We start from the raw sequence: 19,383 nt of genomic DNA on the forward strand, positions 1-19,383 counted from the left end.
CACGTTCAGGCTGCTGTGTGTGTCTCTGATGCAGGTGAACGTCATTCCCGCGGCCAGCCCCATGGAGCACGCCAGCCACATGGCCGCGCAGCCCCAGTTCGTGCACCCAGAGCACCATGCCTTCGTCGACCTCTCAGGGCACAACCTGGCCAGCCCCCACCCCTTCGCAGGTAGGACTGCGGGGCAGAAGCAGGGCCGTCTGCGTCAGTCCTGGTGGGGGATGCCCTCCCGCGTCCTGCTGGAAGCCCAGCCCCCAGTCTGAGCAGCCCCGGCCGGCTCCGTGATTCTGTGCCTCCCACGAGGGACGAAAGCTCCAGCAGGGCAGCCAGGGGCCAGCGCAGGGCTGGAGACCTGTGCTGAGACTTTCCTCACATTTCTTCCTGTTCTCTGGGGTCAAAGCTGCTGTGTGTGCATGGGGCCCGGGGGCAGGCGCCGGCCTCACCGCCCTGTCGCCCCTCGGTTGCAGTTGTCCCCAGCACCGCCACAGTGGTCATTGTGGTGTGTGTCAGCTTCCTGGTCTTCATGATTATCCTGGGCGTGTTCCGGATCCGGGCCGCTCACCGGCGGACCATGCGGGACCAGGACACCGGGAAGGAGAACGAGATGGATTGGGACGACTCTGCCTTGACCATCACCGTAAACCCCATGGAGGTAGGTGCCGGCAGGCGGTCCCTGTGACTGCACGCCCCTGCAGGCCAGAGCAAAATGACACGCGCCCCAGAGAAGCCACGTGGCCATGGCACCTCCGCATATATGTGGCTTAAATGTCATGTGACCCACCTGACAAGTTGGGGAGGTGCAGGTGTCCCCATTCTTCAGGTGGGCAAACTGAGGGCCCAGAGAGGCCTTATCCCAGCTCGTGCCACCCCGTCAGGGGAGGAACACACTCCCTGCCTGTGACGGACCCCGTGGGTGGCGACCAGAGCTCCATTTTCCCTCCATCTGGGATGAGGTTACTTCCACGATAGTCCAGCCCTCCCTCGGCGTGGAGTGACGCGGGGAGTTCCCTTCCTCTGCGGCTCCTGGAGGGTGAACATCCGTGGACACTCGGCTTGTGCACAGAGAAGGGGGCCCCGGGCTCAGTTCCCATGCTGTCTCTTTGTCAGACGTACGAGGACCAGCACAGCAGCGAGGAGGAGGAGGAGGAGGAAGAGGAAGAGGAGAGCGAGGATGGGGAGGAAGAGGATGACATCACTAGTGCTGAGTCAGAAAGCAGCGAGGAGGAGGAGGGGGAGCACGGGGACCAGCAGAACGTGAGCAGGCAGCAGCAGCTGGAGTGGGACGACTCTACCCTCAGCTACTGAGCCTCGAGGCCGCACCCCCCGCTTCCTCTCCTGCTGTCGTCTGTCCTCCCAGCCCCGAGGGTCCATGGTGTACAAAGTCATTCTGGCCAGTAGGTCTGCAGACCCTCCCCATCGCTGACCATCTGCCTGTGCTTGGTGTGTAGGCCCCCCCCGCCCTCCACCCAGACCGCCCCGAAGCTATGCGGGGAGCTGACGCGCACTCCCCGCAGCTCGCTCTGCGCGGCCCCCTCGCGTCCCTGGAAAAGCTGCAATGACTGGACTCGTTGGCAAAGGGTTAAAATTGCTCACTCCCACCTCGTAATCCTGTTTTCCTCCTTTTTTTTTAAAGTTTTTATTTTTTCCAAACTAGTGCATGTATAAAATGGCAGAGTGGGGGTTAATATGTAGATGATGAACTTTTTAATATTTTGTAAATAAACTGGGATTCCTCATGTCCTCCATGCTAGCGTGACCCAGGACTGGCATGCAAGTTGAAGCTTGACTCACAGCACAGGAGACACCCCGCGGGCTCCTGCCCACCCCCGCCCCGAGAGGAGAGGGCCCTGCCCCACTCTGTCTTTGCCACATGCACCCGCTCAGCCGGTGGCCAGGCAGTGAGGGCGTGGACTTGCCTGCCCCCCCACCAGCCCCGCACTGCTCAGCGGGAGGGCACTGGATCGGGAACCCCTCTCTGGAGGCTGGAAACGGCCAGGCTTTTCCTGTGGGATTCTACCCATTTCTGACGTGGCAGAGGGAAGGGAGTGCCGGGGCGGCCGGCAGCTCCTCGCGCAGGAAGCTGGACTCCTCGTGTGCAGCCTTGGGCGCTCACCTCCTAGATGTCCGTCACCCTGCTGGTGAGTGTGTGGACAGATGGGGCACAGCGTCTGGCCGCTTGGTTTGGAGGCAGAACAGGCCCAAGTGGCCATACTTAGAACGCCCGAGGACAGACGCACTCCAAGGACGCCCTTGGCCCGAAGGCAGAGTGCCAGCTTCCCCCCGACAGCGCGAGGGAAGCCCCACTCCCTGGAAGTGGGGAGCGCTGCTGCTCGGCCTCGCAGGGATGGAGGAGGAGAGGACAAGTCCTGAGCTTAAACTCCTACGGCACTTTGTTTTTAATTCTCATGTAAAATTTTAGATTTCTAAAACTGGGGGGAAATCATTTTGAATCCTGTTCTGTGATCATAACTGCTAGTTTCGAGGACACTGCGGCTGTCCTGCGTCGTGTGTGGCCGTCCTCCACGTCCTGTCACTGTAGCTGCTCCGTGTAGACAATGATAGAGGCTAGCGCGGGCTCCGCGTGGGTCGCTTTCCAGATGTGTATATTGACGAGGTCAGAACGTGTGTACACTACAATAAAGTGCTGGTTCTAACTCCAGTGGCAGAGTGTGTCAGGTCTGGTCCTGCCTTTGTTTCAATCCTGCATCCGCTTGCTTTTTTTGTTTTTTATTTATTGTTTTTTCAGGTTTTGTTTTTTTTGACCTGAGAACACAACATAAAAAGGCCTTTATTTCTTTCAGTATGCGTTTACCTCTCCCCTCAAGGCTTCACAGAGTGCTGGTCTTCAGCTCACATCAGTTATGTTGAACTCACCTTCCCCGTACAGAAACATTATACGACTTAAAAAAAAAAAAAGAAAGAAAATACTCTTTTCTCCAGGCACACAGGCCGTGTACCCAAACCAGAACGCCAGGAAGCAGAGACTCGTTTAAATAAATAACATAACATAAAGACATACACTCGGCTTCTCCTATTTCCAAACCGGTGAGGCGGGGCGAGGGAGTTCAGCACTTTGCTGGGGACAAGAGTGTGGCCAGTGGTGTTCTGTGGGCGGCACTGTCTGCTTCTGGCTGCTTCTAACTGAAGAAGGTGGTCCAGAGGGCAGCCGCTCCCGCTCCCGGCTCTGCCAGGCCTTGCCAGGCCCTTGAGAGACCAGTCATAGAGCTGGGCGGGGCCCAAGGTGGCGGCTAACATTAGGCTCACCCGTGGGCTTCGAGAAGCCCAGATTCTCAGCCCCCTCTCCAGAGACAGCCTCAGACGGCCGGGAGGGGCCCAGGAAGCGGGCATTTCTAGAGCTCTTCATGTGCACCAAAGGCAAAACCTGAGCTGCTTCAAGCCAAGTCCCATCAGAGACAGACATTCCATCACCGGCCGGACTCGCGCTTCTGAGAGCTGTTGCGCACGCAGACTAAAGGGGGGGACTTTTGGAGATCAAGCCCTCCCGTCCTCAAAACCTGCTTTATGAGGCAGGAGACAGGTAACTGCACAGAGTACTCTGACCGCGTTCGCCTTGATCAAGGCGCGCAAACCAAGCTCCCATCTTTTCAATCTCTTGAGGACCAGCATATATTAAGCTTTATGGGGCTGAGGCCATTCTGAGCCATTGAGGTTCAGTGAGTAGTTTGGCTACTTTCTTTCTTACCCGCAAACAAAATCTCTTTACAGCAGAGAGATGAGAGAATTCCCGTACCCAAGAGTCAATTTAAAAGTGGAAAGCAAGCATCCCTGAATCTGGAGGGTGCCCAGGCTTCCTCTGGGAGCTGCCTGGCGCTTGGTCAGTGGAGAGCGCGAAGGTGGAGGGGGGCATGGAGTCACGGGCGCCCTGTCACCAGGGCGACCGCCAGGCGCCAAGCCCCGTGCAGCCCAGCCAGAGCCCGGGAGGAAGGCAGGCTTCCCGGTGGCGGCGGCGAGAGCAGTCTTGGCTGGGTTCTGATTCACCAGCTGGAAGACTCGGGGTGACAGTCCTTAGCAAGACGCAGCCTCGGAGGTGCCCGACTCACAGTGACTCCCCTTCAGAGCCCGGGGCTCGGATCGGGGGGCGCTGGAGGATGGCGCCCCTCCTCTGCACAAAGGATGCATTTCCATTTATGGCTGTTTAGCTCCTGAAACATTTCAAGTCACAAATAAATAACCAGTGTAAACAAAAGGCAGTGTATAGGTTCTCGCCCGTGGGGTTCCATTCAGGCTTTTCAGCCCCAAAGGACGGCCGAGGGTGCCGGGTGCCCGGAGCCTGTGATGGCGGCTCGTGGGCCGCTATTGCCTGTTGTCCTTGGACACGTTGTGGGCCAGCCAGTTCACTTTGGTCTTCCAGCTCTCCCGCAGGGCTTCGTTGAACTTCACCCGGAAGTGCTTCAGGGCCTCCTCCTCTGTCTTTCCCAAGGCCAGAGAGTCCTGAGGCAAAAGCGGAAATCAGTGCGCGCACCCCCAAGGAGGGGGACCGCCCCACCCCTGCCCCGAATATGGTAAACCCCTCTGGAAAGAATTCCAGGAAGGCAATCAGGAGACCGCCACCAGCGCCTCCCCTGGGAAAAGCTCCCTGTTCTGATCCCAAGCCAAGATGGGCCTCCTGACCCACCCGCCAAGTAAGATGCCAATTCCAGCCAGGCACCATGGCCCCCAAAGTCCACGGAGTGGGACAGGTGGCCTCACCGTCTGCACTGGAAATGAACTTTGGGCGGGGGGCTGGGGGGTGCAGCGTCATTCTGCACAAACCAGGCACCAAACAGGGGCTCGTCTGTTGTGCCTGACCACCCTCCCGACCCCTAGTTTCTCCCACACTAAAAAGCCATAGGAGGGCAAAGCATCTTTCAATGAAGAGAGAAGGTATCTAATCCCACCCTCCTATCTGAGCGGAACCACCGCAGCCAACTCAGGACAAGAGGGTGGGCCAAGGGAGGTCCCGACACACTGGCCACAGGACCAGGTTGATGCCACCAGGCCCCGTGGCTGGGTCACAGGCGGCCTGAGGCACCTGCGCAGGGAGTGCCCCGTGGGGTCCGGGTCATGGGAGGCCTGAGGAACCCGTGAGGGGAATACCCGGTAGGGTCCGCCGTGCTCACAGGCAGGCCTTGGGGACTCGGGGGCAGGCGGGGCTGCCCGGGAGGACCCTCTGGCATTTACCTTGAGATACTGGATGTCTTTGGAGCAGCTGAGCTCAGGTAGACCAGCAGCCCGCATCAGGGCAAAGAGGTGGAGGAACAGCAGCCCGTGGCGTCGCAGGATGGTGTAGGCGCGTTCGCAGTAACCCCGGAATCTGCAGGGGATGCAGGAAGGTGGGAGGCGGGGCTCCGAGTGCTCCTCGCCATTCCCACCCTGCTCGGGCCCTGGAAACCGCCCCCACTCCCTCTGACCACCACACCCCACCTTTTCCTGCAGGACCCGACCCTGAGCCCAGCCCGGGACTGCCGCCCTCCCCCCCTGCCCCCCCCCAGCACCCTCACCTTTCAAATTTCTCACTGTTGTTTGTCTTCCCCTGCTGGATCACGTGCACAAAGTCATAAGTGAGGATGAACGGGACTCGCTCACGGTTGATTCCAAACTTGGTCTTGAAATTCCCCAGAAAGTGGCCAAAATCAATATGGAAGAGCTAAGAAGAGGAAAGGACGAGCGGTCAGAGAAGAGAGGCCCCGGGTCGGGAAGGGGGTGCCGGGAGGGAGGGAAGGCGGGGAGGGCCAGGGGCGTGGCACACACGGCCGCAGGCTCTGCCCCTACCTGCCCGTTCTCACGGATCATGATGTTGTCGCTGTGCCGATCACCGATGCCCAGCACGTAAGTGGCCACACAGTAGCCAGCACAGGAGAGGGTGAACTCCTCGATGGCGCGATCCAAGGCCTCCCTGTGTGTGCGTTGGTGGGAAGGATGACCAACCAGGGCCACGCCATTTCCCAGCAACTTCTACCAAAAGGTGGGTCTATTATGTCCCCTCCCCTTGAATGTGGCCTAATGATGCGCTGGGACCAATGGGACAGGGAGGAAGCGGTGTTGGGCTCCTCCCACAGCCTCGGCCTTCAGACACCTGGCAACTGTCCAACTAACCTGTTCTCAGGGAAGGAAGCCAAGACCGGTCCACTCACGGTGGTGGGGAGGGCCACACGGAGACATGGGACTAGGGCCAGCCAGGCCAGTCAAGCAACCAGCTGTGCACAGTTCCATGAGTGGTTCAAGGTCAGAGAACCACTCCGCTCAGCCAGCTCAAGCTGCAGGTCTGCGGGCCCTGACCCCTGGGGGAAGGGAGACCCGCCCCGCCCCAACAGAGCAGACCTGGTCCTCCGCTGAGCCACGAAGCCATGAGGACTGTCAACGGCCCTGCCCCTCACCCTTGACTCCTAAACGGCAGCTTTTGGAAAGGAGAGGCCTCTGTCCCCAGGGCCCAGAGCCTACCCAGGGTTCTTGGACTTGAGCCAGTTAAGCAGCGCGTCCTTGTTGAAGGCAGCCGTGGCCGCCATGTTGCTTTTGTTCAGCTGGATGTTGGCGATGGTGTCTGAGTGAAGCACCACCTCGATGAGGCCCGTGCGGTCCCCGGTGGAGAGGCAGCCGTAGGGGGTCATCCTAGCCAGAGGGGAGGAGGGGCAAGGAATTGCCCAGGTCACAGGCCGTCCTTGGGGCAGCTCGACACTCCGCCCCACCCAGAGCAGCTCAGTACAGCCAAAACAGCCCCAGGAGATGCTGCAAGGGAGGGGAGAAGTGCTGGGGAGGAGTCCGGGATGTCTGGACTCCGGGGGAAGGCTCCCGGGAGAGATCAGCCCAGCATCCAAGATGCACAGAAGAAGCGGCGGCACTCTGGCCGAGCTCATGTTTGCTCAGAGAGAAACGCAGGTGGTCTGGAAGAGGATGCCACCGCTTCCCAAGACGGGGCAGGCGGCCCGGGACGCGTGGGGCAAAGGAAACAACGGAGCGAGACTGATGCTGAGTGCCAGGCCTGCCCTCCTTCTCCCTCCCTCTATGGCCCTATCGCCTCCCTTGGCCCTAATGTAAACCGGGCTCCGCTCTTCTTCGAGCGATCCCTTTTCCAACGGAGGTGGCCCTGCTGGCTTTGACAGAGGATGCCTCCAAAGGGACAGGGTCCCAGGCCTACAGCGAGGACAAGCGGATGACAGGACGGCCTCTCACCTCAGGTCCAGCCCCTCCTGCTTCCACAGAACATCCATGAGCTGGATCATCTGAAGCGTCAGCATGTCCTGGCGGAGGTCTGGGCAGCCGCCCCCGGGGAAGGAAAAGCAGGAGCTTCTGGTGGGCTCTGCACCCCCAGCCAGACCCAGGCCCCAGACTGCCAGGACCCCACCTCCTCAGCCCACCTCTCCGGTTGGGGGACGGGGGGACGGGCACGGCCTCCACAGAGCTCTCCCCGCCCGCCTGCTCACCATCCCCGTTCTTGAAGATGATGCCCACGCTGCCGTCGCTGCCGGCCTCCTCGTTGCTGTACATCACCCACAGCGGCTTCATCTTGGAGTCCATGAAGGTGCACTGCTCCACGCTGCGGGCCAGAGAGCAGTGAGCGGGGAGCGCGCCCTCCGCGGGGCCTCCGGCAGGGCGGGGTGCGGGGCTCACCAGACTTCAGCCAGCAGCGTGCTGGGGTCCAGCGGGGACTGCAGGTGGGAGAGGGCCTCCAGGTAGGTCTCCTGGCGCAGGCACAGGTGCATCAACTCCTTGGTCTGGGGCTTGGTGGTCTTCTGGGAGCTCACTTTGACGAAGTCATTGAGGGCCTTCAGCTTGCTCAGCGCCTCGCCCTGCAGGGAGAACCGGACCGTAGGCCCTGCGTGGGAGGCCCGGAGGGGGCGGGGATCCGAGCCTGGGCCCCGACCCCCCCGGGGGGGGGGGGCTCTAGAGCAGCAGACCCCACGCCTCACCTGCTTCATCAGCACCTTCATGTGGTGGGTGCTGCCCCTGCAGTAGGCCTCCATGATGAGGCCGAAGCGCAGAGCCACGGAGGGCACGTGCATCTCGGAGCTGGAGGGAGGGAGGGGGGGACGGCTGAGCGGCTGCCTGGCAGGGCCACGGCCTGGGGCGGGGGCTGGGGGTGGGGGGGAGAGACCAGAGGGGGGGTGGCGGGGGGCCAAGGGGTGTGCTACCGGAGGTGCCAGAAGAGGAAGTGGCCGATCTTGCGGTTGGCCAGCGCCCGGTCCAGCAGGAACTTGGTCAGCTCGCAGTCGAGGTAGGATTCGTACTTGAGCACCTGCACCAGCTGCAGCAGGTACTGGAAAAGCTCGTCGTCCCTGCGGAGAAGGGAGGCCGGCCTCACCTGAGCAGACCCCAGGCTCCGTGCAGTCCTCCCTGCCACACCCCCTGCCACCAGCACAGGCTCCACCCGCCCGGGCACACCGGACCGAACCGCCCGCGCCAGGAGCCGGGAGCCCATGGGACTCACGTCAGCTTCCGCAGAGACTTGATGGCGAAGGAGCCCACGTGGCGGTCGGGGAAGCTGAAGTCCAGCAGCTCCAGGGCGCTCAGGACCGGCAGCTCGGGCCAGGAACACAGCAGGTAGAGCATCTGGGGGAGCCCGATGGCCGTCACGGGGCCGCTGGGCAAGAGGCCCTCCCCTCCGCACACAAGCTCCCCCCCCCCGCCCCCCCCCCCCCGCCGCCACCAGCCCCAACCCCGCCCCCACCTGGGCCACATCCTCATGCTTGTTCCACTTGGTGACCAGCAGCAGGCGGGCCAGCGCCTCTGGGAAGCGCTCCTGGACCTCATGCCGCATCTTCCACACCAGGTCCTTCTCGTGCTCGTACAGCTCCCCGGACCCGCGCCGCTCCAGGATCTCCCGTAGCTGTAGCTGCTGAGGGGGGCAGGCAGGGTGAGCTGCGGCCCAGCCCGGCGCCCCACCGCCCCCGGCCCCCGGCTCACCTCCTCCTCACTGAAGCGCCCGTGCTCTCCGTGCCGCCCCAGCTCCAGAATCTGCAATGAGCGGCTCCACGTCAGCAGGGACCTGGACCCTGGGCCAGCCCTGGCAGGGCCCCCCGGGATGTGGGGTGGAGGGCAGAGGGTGTGTGTCAACCCTTTGGCACCCCTGACCTTGGGGTGAGTGCTGTCCTGTGCCCAGCATCCCTGGCCTCCACCTCACAGATGCCAGGAGCATCTCTCCCACCAGCTATGACAACCAAAAGGGTCTCTGAACCTTGCCTGAAGTCCCCTGGAGAGCCATATGGCTCTGACCGAGAACTACTGTTCTAGAGCACATGGGGGTTCTGGAGAATCAAGGACGTCCCCAACTGTGCGTGCTGACCAAGCCCCAGCCCCGGGCAACTCAGGGGATGGGTGGCGGGAAGCCCAGAGGCGGCATCAAGAACAGTCATCCGGAGCCCCACGGCCTCTGGACCATCGCAGACGCTGGATGGCGAGGGGCTGACCTTGTCCAGGGTGGGGTAGTACACAGGGTAGGGGGCCACCTCAGGGAGGCAGATGACAAGGGCCGCAGCGCTCTCTGTGTTGGGGTTGCTCCGCACTGTTCCCGCGGGGTTCAGCAGCTCCCCTTTCTCGTCTGGACACAGGGACAGACGGGAGTTGCCTGGGGAATGCCCCCCTCCAGGAGCGCACTCCCCCACACCTCTCCCTTCCGCCTGAACAGACCTGGGACAGACGGCCACATGTATAGGCAGCATTCACCGGTCTTGAGCTGGTCCTTGTAGTCAAACAGCATGAGGTTGGCCCAGGCGATGGGGCAGTCCTGGGAAAGACCACGGGCAGGTCAGGGCCAGCAGCCGCAGAGGCTCGGCTCGCTCACTGGCAGGACGGCCATCGCCTTCAGGCCGAGCTTCCCCGCCCTCACCCAGACTCCCTGGGAGGAAGCAAGCACGATCAGCCACCTCTCGGCTCCCTTCTGCTCTCAGAGGCATCCCTACTTCAGGTTTCTCGAGAAGCCCCCAAACCAACCACACCAGCCCCAGATGGCTGGCCCAGCTCGGCAGTGGGGTAAGTCGGTGTAGCTCAGTGTCCAGTCACATCCTGGACCTGGTGACTCAGTGCCCAACCCCCATTCATTCCCTGCTGGCAGCTGACTCAAGACCCCCTGCTCCCTGTGAGAACAGTGTGTCTGTCCTGCCAGCCCAGAGAGCGGCCTCCAGGTTCCTCCAGATGCCCCCGAGTCCACCCCTGCTCGTCAGCCCTGAGACCCAGAGCTGACACATGGCAAGGATGGTGGCCAGAATGGGAGGTGGGATATAAGAGGGAGGGTCACCCCTATCCCCCATCCCCGAGGTGCACCCCTGCTGGGAGTGGACGGGGGTGGGGGGGCGGTGGCCCTGGGTCACGGCACACCAGCTCCCGGAGGCCTGGCCCCAGCCTCCCAGGCAGTCCCACCCACCGCCTTCTTGGATTTCTTCTTGGTGGAGCGAGCCTTCTTGGCCTTCTCAATCACGGCGTAAAGTGCAAAGCAGAGACGGGCCATGCGAGGCAGGTCGCAGATGTTGATGTCGAACTCCAGCCGCTGTTTCCACACGGGCTCGGAGCACACGCTCACCTCCGAGCTGGACACCGTCTTGCACAGCGTCTCGTTGCCATGGAAGAGCCCAGCCTGCACCACCAGCTGGGGGAGACACGGGTGTCGGGGGCCAGGTGCCAGACAGCCCGACTCCCTTGCCCCTCTGAGGCTCTCCCACCCACCTAAAGCTCAACCTCCTGCACGTCTTCATTTCCCATGGGTCCGAATCCCACTTGCCCCTCGGAAGAAAGCAGCACCAGAGGGGGACAGCTGACTGCTTGAGTGGGACAAGGGGCCACAGGGTGAAGGGCAGGGCACCATGGGCTATGCATGGGCTCCCCACGACTCTGTGGGGCTCCGGGGATGTCGTTTCCCCGCTTAGGGCCTCAGTTTCCCTACTGGGGTTTGGGAACTCCAGGGGTCCTTCTTGCTCTGAAACCTGCGAGCTCCCTCCACTTCTCAGAATCATATGAGCCCCGTGAGCAGGCAGGATTTCATTTCACCAGAACACCCCTGCCCTGTGTCCTCCAACTCCGCCCTGACAGCCCTCGGGGCCCAGCCAGAAACCCGCCTCCAGCTGGGGCTCCAGGGTGCCGTCAGGGAAACCCAGCCCCGCCTGCTGTGAAATCACCCCGACAAAAAGTGCTCCACCAACAGACCAACCTCCATGGACCCAGGAGTAACGTCCCGCAGATGGGACAATAAGCCCCTCCTGGGGACGGAGGGAGATGGGGTGTGTGACCAACCCCCGAAATGGGCTCGGCCCCCAGGGGTCCAGGCAGCACGCCTCCCAAGTGCCTCCTGGGAGTCCCAAAGCCCCAGGGCCCAGCCGGGGCCGCCCCTCTCCCGCACCTGTCACCTCCCAGACCCTGCTGTTCCCACTTCCCTGGGCCTGGCCCCACAACTTCCACCCGAGTCAAATACCCAGAACTCGCTGAGCCTGGTTTCTACGAATTAGCCACTGGCTGGCCAGCCAGCTCCCCTCCCCCCTTCCTGTTTTGAAGCAGCTCACAGCCACCCCAGGCAGGGATTCTGGGTAATGTGGTCAGGTGGCTTTCATGTGACCCCCCCCTTCTTCCTCTGCCACCCCTCTAGACCACAGCCATCTTGTTTGTGCAGAAAACATCCCCGCTGCCCCTAGGAGCCCCCTACCTTCATCCGCTCATCGGCATTCACTTTGCTGCCCTGAATCAGCTCCACACAGAAAGGCTGCTCCAGGGACCACAGGGACAAGGAGGAAGGCTGGGGCGGGCCAGAGGGGGAGAAGCAGGGCCGTCAGCGCAGAGGAATCCTGGGAAAGCTCCTGAGGCTAGCGCCCCTGGCCACTCGTGGGTGGGGTGCGTGTTGCCGGTTGGTGAGAAGGCTTAGATGCCCACCCATGATACCACGATACCACGATCTGCCAGAAAGCTTGCCGTGCAGGTAGCCCAGGACCCCCGGAGCTCTGCTGGGCATGGCGTTCTGCCTCTCTCTCTCCAGTGCAGGGGGGGGCAGGAAGAACAGAAGCGCAGCCCATGAGCCGGGCCTGGGGCTGCCCCGGGAAGCTCAGACAACACCCCCCGCAACTGCACACTGGTGGAGGACCAAGTTCAAGCCCAGCTCTCAACACCGACCCACCAAGGAGCATGAGATGAGGGACCCTGGACCGGCCGGCCCCCAGCCCTCAGCGTTGCCACTAGGCTCCAGGGCCAGACAACAGCGGGGAGGAAGGGATGGATGGGGGGAGGGGGAGGTGGAAGGCACCAACTCACCTTCTTCATGGGAATGGGGGGTGGTTTGGTGCGTGGTTTCTGGACTTGGGGGGCGGGGTCGCTCTGCTCATCCCGCATGGCGAGGATGGAGGAGGAATGCACCATGGTCAGGTGGGGGGTCAGCCCGCTGTGTAGACAGCTGCAGATATACTGTGATGGGGGGTGGCGGGCAGAGTGAGCGGCCGATGGGGCAGCCCCAGCCATGCCTCAGCCCCGGGTACTCCCCGATGCCCTCACTGCTGATCCCAGGTCTTCCCGGCCTCTCCTGCTGACCCTTTGGCTCCCCCACCCAGTTCCTGAAGATGGAGCCCTCCTTGGGGCCCCGGGGAGGGCAGCCCAGCGAGGGGACGCTCTGGCTGTGACCCCCAAAGGCCCAGTTCCCTCCGACCAGCCGGGCCCTGGCCTGGGGCCCTGGGGAGCCCAGGAGCGCAGGGCCCCTCCCAGACCTCAGCCCTCACCTGGAACTGGCAGAGGGGGTAGCTGCCGTACAGGTACTCATGCTTCCCGTTCACCTGCAGCGTGTAGTCCTCGGGCTGCTCCACCAGCGGCTGCCGGAACACCGTGGCCTTCTTCCGGAGCGCACAGGCCATCAGCGCCAGCGGCACGTCCTTGCTGGACACCTGGAAGGTGAAGCTCTCCTAGGGGGAGGAGGGAGGGTCAGCCCTCCACCCTCGCAGAGGGCCCATGGCTTCCGGGACGCAGAGGGTGGCTCTGCCTATTTGTCCGGAATGAGCTCCCCACCCCCCGCCGTCAACGCCACCCCCAACGTGAGGCAGAGTCTGATGAAGCCCAGAAACAGTTACTGAACGAATGAATGGACCCATGACCAAGGCCATCTGGTCATTCGGCCTCGTCCAACTTGCCCGGTGGGACATCTGCCTGAGCCCCTCGCAGGCATGGGTGCCCTGCAAGTCCCAGCCGGTGCCACCGGGAGGACAGCGGACCCAAGTGCTGGGGGGGGTGCTGGGAAGTCTCATGGGGAAACGTCCCTGCAGCTCGGGTGCTGCAGACGGGCCAGCGTCCCCTGCAGGGGCCATGGGCTCACCTCGCTGCCCTCAAACTTGACATTGACCAGGAGGGCCCGGTTGGGGACGCGCAGGGTGCCGGCCCCCCAGCTCCGGGCCGAGGGCTCCAGCTGCAGCGGGAAGCTGTACTGCAGCCAAGCCTCCCAGCCCAGCTGCTGCCGCCGTGCCGCCGCCTCCTCGCAGAACTGGCGCATCTTGGTGCGAAAGGCATTCACCTCGGGGTCGTGCAGGGAGTCGAATTCATGGAGGCCTGCGAGGCGGGGAGGCTGGGTCAGCGCGGGGGGGCGGCGGGGGGCGGGCTGGGGCCAGCCCACCCGCCCGCGGGTCACCTTTGCCGATGAGGAGGCTGATCTGGGAGTTGACCAGCTTCTTCACTCTGTCCCCCTCTCGGGCCACCAGGCGCAGCACGGGCAGGAAGGGCTGGATGTCACAGAGCCGCCGCTGCTCGTCCTCCAGCTCCTGCTGCTCCGCGGTCTGGTTGACGCAGGTGAACACGTAGGCCTCGGGGTCGCTGAGCATGTGGAAGAGCGGCTCATACTGGGCTCGGTGCCACAACACCTGAAGGGACAGTGGCTGGTCAGCCCCTCCAGCCAAGGCATGCAGGGCCACGGGGAGCCTCGAGGTGGCTGGGGGCAGGCCTCAGCCGCAAAGCCGAGATCCCCAAACCCTGTCCTCTCCAGACCCCGTGAGCGCTGACCCCACGGGTCCCCTGAGCCTCCATCGCTACCCTTCTATGGAAGGTGCTGGGTCCACGCCGAAAGCCTGCCCAGTCTCCCCTGTATGTTACCCTTGAGAGACAGCCGGCCGGACATGACCTCCAGGCAACCCTCCCCCGCAGCTAATCATTCTGGGGTTCTGATTTCCAAATGTTGGCAACGGATTCAGAAAAGCTGAGCACACCAAGAGAGCCGTCAAGCCCTCTATGGGCTGTGTTCAGCTAGGGCGGTCAGCGGGTGCCCTCAGGACGAGGTGTCCCCAGGGGACCCCTGGGAGAGCCATCTAATGGTCAAGTTTTAGTGCAAAGGTGTTCAGCATTGAGTCACAGAGAAGACGGGAGAGAAGAGACCAGCCCTATTCATCTTCCACGGGGGATGGGTAATTAGGCCCATCAGCACAAAGGGATGGGAGGGCGGGGCATGACCCACAATCTAGAACACCTGTATGAACGGGCACAGAAGGCTCTAAGAGACATGCTCAGTGGGAAAAAAACCCCGAAGGTATAGGGGCGCCTAGGGCGCTCAGTTGTTAAGCGTCTGCCTTTGGCTCAGGTTATGATCCTGGGGTCCTGGGATCGAGCCCCACCATCAGGGTACCCACCTAGCGGAAAGCCTGCTTCTCCCTCTCCCACTCCCTCTGCTTGTGTTCCCTCTCTGTCTCTCTTTGTCCAATAAATAAATAAAATCTTAAAAAAAAAAAAAAAACAAGGCATATAACAGCAGATATAATTCAAGCCCATTTCCATAAAAACAACTCGAATAAACATAGTAATGAATAGAGAGCAGGATTTGACAAGAGGAAGTAGGGTCTGCAGGCAAAACCTGGTCCACTCCCCAGTTACTAGAAGACAGCCACACCCACTCATTCACGCTGCGTCTAAGGCTGCCCTGGGCCCGCACTGGCAGAGTTGAGTGTTTGCGATAAATACCAGATGGCCAGAAAAGCCGAGAATATTCACCAGCTGGCCTCTCGGAGAAATAAAAGTATGGAGGCGCCAAAGGCAAACTGGGGTGCGCACAGGGACCCAGGCGTCTTGTATTTCTGCACTGTCGGAACTGCAGTAGCGATGCATGTGTGGCTCAGGAAAACCAGATTATCCTTACAATAGAGTTAATCACATGAGAAAGAGGTTATGTTCACTCAAAAAAAAAAAAATCTCAAAGTTCATAACCGGAATTATCACAAAAAACAACACTCCATAGAAAACAGAAGAGCCCAAGTGTTAACTGTGGTTGTCTCTTAAGAGCGGAATCACAGGTGATTTTTTTTCCCTCCTTCTACTTTTCCCTCTTTGCCCCAATCAATGCAACCATATTACTTTTGAAATGGGGGGGTAGAGATTTAATTTTTCTATTGTAATTAAAGAAAATTTTTTAAGATTATTTATTTATTTATTTATTTGAGAGATAGAGGCTAAACCCACTGAGCCACCCAGGCGCCCCAAGAAATTTAATTTTTAAAGAAATCTCAAAAAAAAAAAAAAAAAAAAAAAAAGAAATCTCCCAGAAAGGGGAGATTAAAAAATAAAAATAAAACCTCAAAAATGATCTACTGCTTTTTTCCTCTTTTTTTCCTTTTTTTTCTTTTTTTGTTCCACTCCCAAGTATAAGCTTTTAAAATTCTGAGCTGAGGTCTTGCCCTCTGGCATGACCCACTAAATCCCACACTTCGCAAGTGAGATGAGCCCTCTGGGAGATCACAAGACAGTCTCTGCCAAATCCTTTCCAGATGTCTAACCCTTTGACTCAGTATTCCACCCCTGAAAATTATTCAACAAAACCCAAAACTATTTCCAAAGATGATGTTTACTACAATGACAGCTCTACAGAGAAAAGACTGATAAGACTCTTTCAAGTGGCCAGGGCTGGGGATCGGTTCCAGATCATGGAGTCAACAGTCATGGAGAAAAGGGAAAGCCACCATGGGAACCACACCCCGAGGCTCCCACTGGAATCCAGCAACTGTAACCCTGTCCTGATTAAGGGAGAAGCTGAATTCAGAATGCAGGCTGTGCTCTAACTATAAGCTTGAAAACAAATTTTAGGTATTATTTATCTTCTGAAATCTGTTTTATAGGATCTCAGATCGGAGCCTGGCCATCTGCCTGTCTTGCCCTCCGAGTTCCAAACTCGAAGGTCGGGATCGTACCTTCTTGATGGTGCTGAGGTTGGCATTCCGGGACACAGGGAAGTTCAGATAGACCCCCGTGGGCAGCAGGAAGTCAACAGCCACACTCTGATTCTCCTCCTTGGTCCAGAATTCCATGGGGCAGTCAACCCCAGGGGGCATTCTGCTCTCTCACCTCTCAGTCCCTGGTTGTCCTGAAAAGGAAGGAAAGGCAAAATGAGCCATCCTCAGCATGCTGATGAATCCTTTGAAAGGATTCTCTGGAAAATCAGAATGCTGGGACCTTTGGCAGCAGGAAATTCAGGAAGGAGTCTTTCCTCCCTCTGGGGCCTCGTCCTGCCTGGGGTGGCTTGGGGCTTCCGTCCCCCAGACTCTGCCCCCCCACCTCATGACACCCTACATCCCTCAGCACAGTGGCCCAAATTCAAGACACCAACAGACCTATTCCAAATCATTTTTTCTCAGGAATGCACACACGCGGGAATGCACACACACAGCCCCCAGCTGGCAGACAGAGGCGGGGGATGGCAGCATCCTTGGTCAGACAACCCAGGACTCGAAAAGGACCAAAGGCTGCAGTTCTTGGAAACTTTCTTTCTTTTTAAAAACATTTTTTTTATTTGACAGAGAGAGCACAAGCAAGGGAAATAACAGCCAGAGGGACCTGATGCGGGGCTCTATCCGAGGACCCTGAGATCATGACCAGAACAGAAGGCAGATGCTTGACCATCTGAGCCACTCAGGCGCCCCTCTTGGAAACTTCCTAACCAGAAACCAAGTGGCTTAAAAATGGCTTTGGCCATCAAACAACTTGTTGAAGTATCCCCCCTCAGTCATACCCACTCTTCAGTAATAAAATGCTATAGACACAATTAAAGGTCTTTTGGGTATCTCCACCACCACCGCCCCGCCGTCCCGCCCAGGCTACCACCATCTGGATTCTGGTTATGTGTAATTTCCATGCATGTTTTTATACTTTGATTGTACTAACATGTATCCACAAACAATTCTCAACAGTTTTGCATGTTTTCAAACTTGGTAGGAATAGCTCTGAAGAGCAAGTCTTCTGCAACCTGCAACCCACATTATGTTTTTTTTTTTTTTTTAAGATTTCATTTATTTATTTGACAGACAGAGATCACAAGTAGGCAGAGAGGCAGGCAGAGGCAGAGGGGAAAGCAGGCTCCCTGCTGAGCAGAGAGCCCGATGCAATGCGGGGCTCGATCCCAGGACACTGGGATCATGACCCGGGCCGAAAGCAGAGGCTTAACCCACTGAGTCACCCAGGTACCCCCCACGTTATGTTCTTTAGGCTAATCCACATCGATACATGTAGGTCCGGCTTATTCATTGTAACTCCTGTGCTATTTCCCTGTGCCAAGAAAGCACAGTTTATTTACCCCTTCTCTTGCTGATGAACCTCAGGGTTTGTTTCTGCTCTTTCGGGTTATTACAAACAATGCTACAATGTATCTCCTTACACACCTTGCTTTGTGTGCACGTAGAGTCGGGATGAGCATTGTCCAAAGAAATACAATGGGAACCACACAGGTGATGTCAAAGTCGCCAGCAGTCACATTCAAAAGAAGTAAGAAGATAAAAATTAAGTTTATTCATCTATTTTGCTTAACCCAATATATCCAAAATACAGTCATTTCAAAATGGCCCTCAACGTGGCAAAATTACTAATGAGATAGTTTACATTCTTTTTGGGGCATGAAGTCTTTGCAATCTGGTGTGTGTTTTCACTTAGAGCACACTGCAGCTTGGATCCTACATTTCCACCGGAAACACTTGACCTCTATGTCAATGTCATACACTTCACAGATGAAAAGGAGGGCCGTGGACTCAAGTTGCTCCAAACAGACTGAAAAGTTTTCCAAGAAATGAGTTGAGTATCCATTCTGACATTTGAATGAATCAAAATGAAAGAAAATGCTTAAAAATGTTGTTCTTCAGTCACTTTTCCCATTTCCAAGTACTCAAGAGCGACACCTGGCAGGGGGCCACCACGCTGGACCACACCGGTCTGGGGGAACTGTCGCATCATGGCCATGACCTATGACAGCTAGAACAAGAGCCTCAGCTTTACTAAAGGAAAGCAGTGGTGCCCGTTAGCAACGGGACCAGCGCTGTCCCGGCTTACTCTCCGTATCTCCATCGGCGCTTCGTATCGTCCAATTCACTGTTTCTGCCAATCTGATGTGCACAGAATGCTCCTTTGTTGTTTTAATTTGCATTTCCCTGATGAGCCATAAAAATGTTTACCTTCTGCAAAGAGCCTGCTTATAAATGTTGCCCATTTTTTTCCTGTGGAGTTGTCTTTTTCTTATTGGTTTATAGGGTTTTTAAAAAATATACTCCAGATTCAATTTATCTGTTGCTTAAATGAGTTGGAAATATCTTCTTTTGGTCTGAGTCATCTTTTCATTTTGTTTATGGTGCCTTTTTTGGTGAAGGAAAAGTTCGTAATGCTGATGTAGTCAAATACTGTCCTTTACGTTCTGGTTTTTATTCTTTCGAGAAAGATTTCCCTACCCTGGGGTCCCATCCAACTAGATGTAAATGACTCAGAAAAACAACTGAGAGGGATTGTGTAGCTTGGGGAGATATTCTTTTAGGGGCTCTGCCAACAGGGCCCAGACCTCAGCCTCGCTGACGGGCTAAGTGTAGAATCTGCTGGGAGCAGTACGACATGCGTCGCGCTGGTGCGACCATGTCACTACCACTGGGATCCAGTTCCTGATTGTAAAACCACATCCTACTTTGGGTTCCTCTTTCTGAGAATGGCCAGGCCAAAGGCTTTCTTTCTGATTCAAAATAGTGGGGAGGGACAGGCAGGAATCCTCGAGAATCCACTTCCAACACTGCAAGCGTTCTGCCCACGCTCGGGAAGTCAGGGCACCTGCGGCCACTCAATCCCGAGGCCAAGATGGGCACAAGTAGCATGAGCTCCTTGGGACTCCAGCCAAAGGGGCGGTGCCTGAGACAAATGCACCCCCCGCTCTTCTGCCCCATAGTGCTGTGGAAGGAAGCCTTCAACTAACCTCACCCGTCTGGGATGCACGGTCATACTTCCGTGTATAAAGCTCATGCCTAAGGAAGGAAGACCCCGGATGGTGTGGGCAGGACGTAACCAAATGTCAGAGATGCGACGGGAGGAAGCAGGAACCCTCTCTCTCTTTGTGCGCCCAGAACCCAAGTTCAGCTGCTCACAAACCCCAACCCTCCAGGAAGCTCAGACTCATCACCCCACAATGTATGGGACAAAGGTGCCAACTAATCCGGGG

The 19,383-nt window shown here is 58.3% G+C and overlaps 2 protein-coding genes across 10 annotated transcripts in view; one reads left to right on the forward strand and one right to left on the reverse strand.

The window, feature by feature from the left end:
- Window positions 1–2,658, forward strand: part of CLSTN1 (calsyntenin 1) — a 79,484-nt gene extending 76,826 nt beyond the window's left edge. For all 4 annotated transcript variants that reach the window (XM_047723823.1, XM_047723825.1, XM_047723824.1 and 1 more), the window contains 3 exons: window positions 35–170; window positions 467–651; window positions 1,107–2,658. In XM_047723823.1, coding sequence (XP_047579779.1) covers window positions 35–170; window positions 467–651; window positions 1,107–1,304 — 519 coding nt within the window. In that variant the 3' untranslated portion in view covers window positions 1,305–2,658. The remainder of the gene's footprint in view (window positions 1–34; window positions 171–466; window positions 652–1,106) is intronic.
- Window positions 2,659–2,760: 102 nt separating this feature from the next.
- PIK3CD (phosphatidylinositol-4,5-bisphosphate 3-kinase catalytic subunit delta) overlaps window positions 2,761–19,383 on the reverse strand; it is a 50,012-nt gene continuing 33,389 nt past the window's right edge. For 5 of the 6 annotated variants that reach the window (XM_047723817.1, XM_047723821.1, XM_047723819.1 and 2 more), the window contains 22 exons: window positions 16,115–16,287; window positions 13,579–13,807; window positions 13,270–13,499; window positions 12,683–12,862; window positions 12,225–12,374; window positions 11,626–11,715; window positions 10,357–10,578; window positions 9,624–9,720; window positions 9,404–9,534; window positions 8,901–8,951; window positions 8,665–8,832; window positions 8,425–8,546; window positions 8,129–8,272; window positions 7,907–8,006; window positions 7,608–7,786; window positions 7,421–7,533; window positions 7,170–7,248; window positions 6,441–6,608; window positions 5,772–5,895; window positions 5,501–5,646; window positions 5,181–5,313; window positions 2,761–4,451 (listed from right to left, as the gene is read on the reverse strand). In XM_047723817.1, coding sequence (XP_047579773.1) covers window positions 4,314–4,451; window positions 5,181–5,313; window positions 5,501–5,646; window positions 5,772–5,895; window positions 6,441–6,608; window positions 7,170–7,248; window positions 7,421–7,533; window positions 7,608–7,786; window positions 7,907–8,006; window positions 8,129–8,272; window positions 8,425–8,546; window positions 8,665–8,832; window positions 8,901–8,951; window positions 9,404–9,534; window positions 9,624–9,720; window positions 10,357–10,578; window positions 11,626–11,715; window positions 12,225–12,374; window positions 12,683–12,862; window positions 13,270–13,499; window positions 13,579–13,807; window positions 16,115–16,255 — 3,135 coding nt within the window. In that variant the 5' untranslated portion in view covers window positions 16,256–16,287 and the 3' untranslated portion in view covers window positions 2,761–4,313. The remainder of the gene's footprint in view (window positions 4,452–5,180; window positions 5,314–5,500; window positions 5,647–5,771; window positions 5,896–6,440; window positions 6,609–7,169; window positions 7,249–7,420; window positions 7,534–7,607; window positions 7,787–7,906; window positions 8,007–8,128; window positions 8,273–8,424; window positions 8,547–8,664; window positions 8,833–8,900; window positions 8,952–9,403; window positions 9,535–9,623; window positions 9,721–10,356; window positions 10,579–11,625; window positions 11,716–12,224; window positions 12,375–12,682; window positions 12,863–13,269; window positions 13,500–13,578; window positions 13,808–16,114; window positions 16,288–19,383) is intronic. The other variant, XM_047723822.1, reaches the window with a different exon arrangement.

The sequence above is a fragment of the Lutra lutra genome, chromosome 4 (genome assembly GCF_902655055.1).
Source record: "Lutra lutra chromosome 4, mLutLut1.2, whole genome shotgun sequence".
In the NCBI taxonomy this organism is placed as follows: Eukaryota; Metazoa; Chordata; class Mammalia; order Carnivora; family Mustelidae; genus Lutra; species Lutra lutra.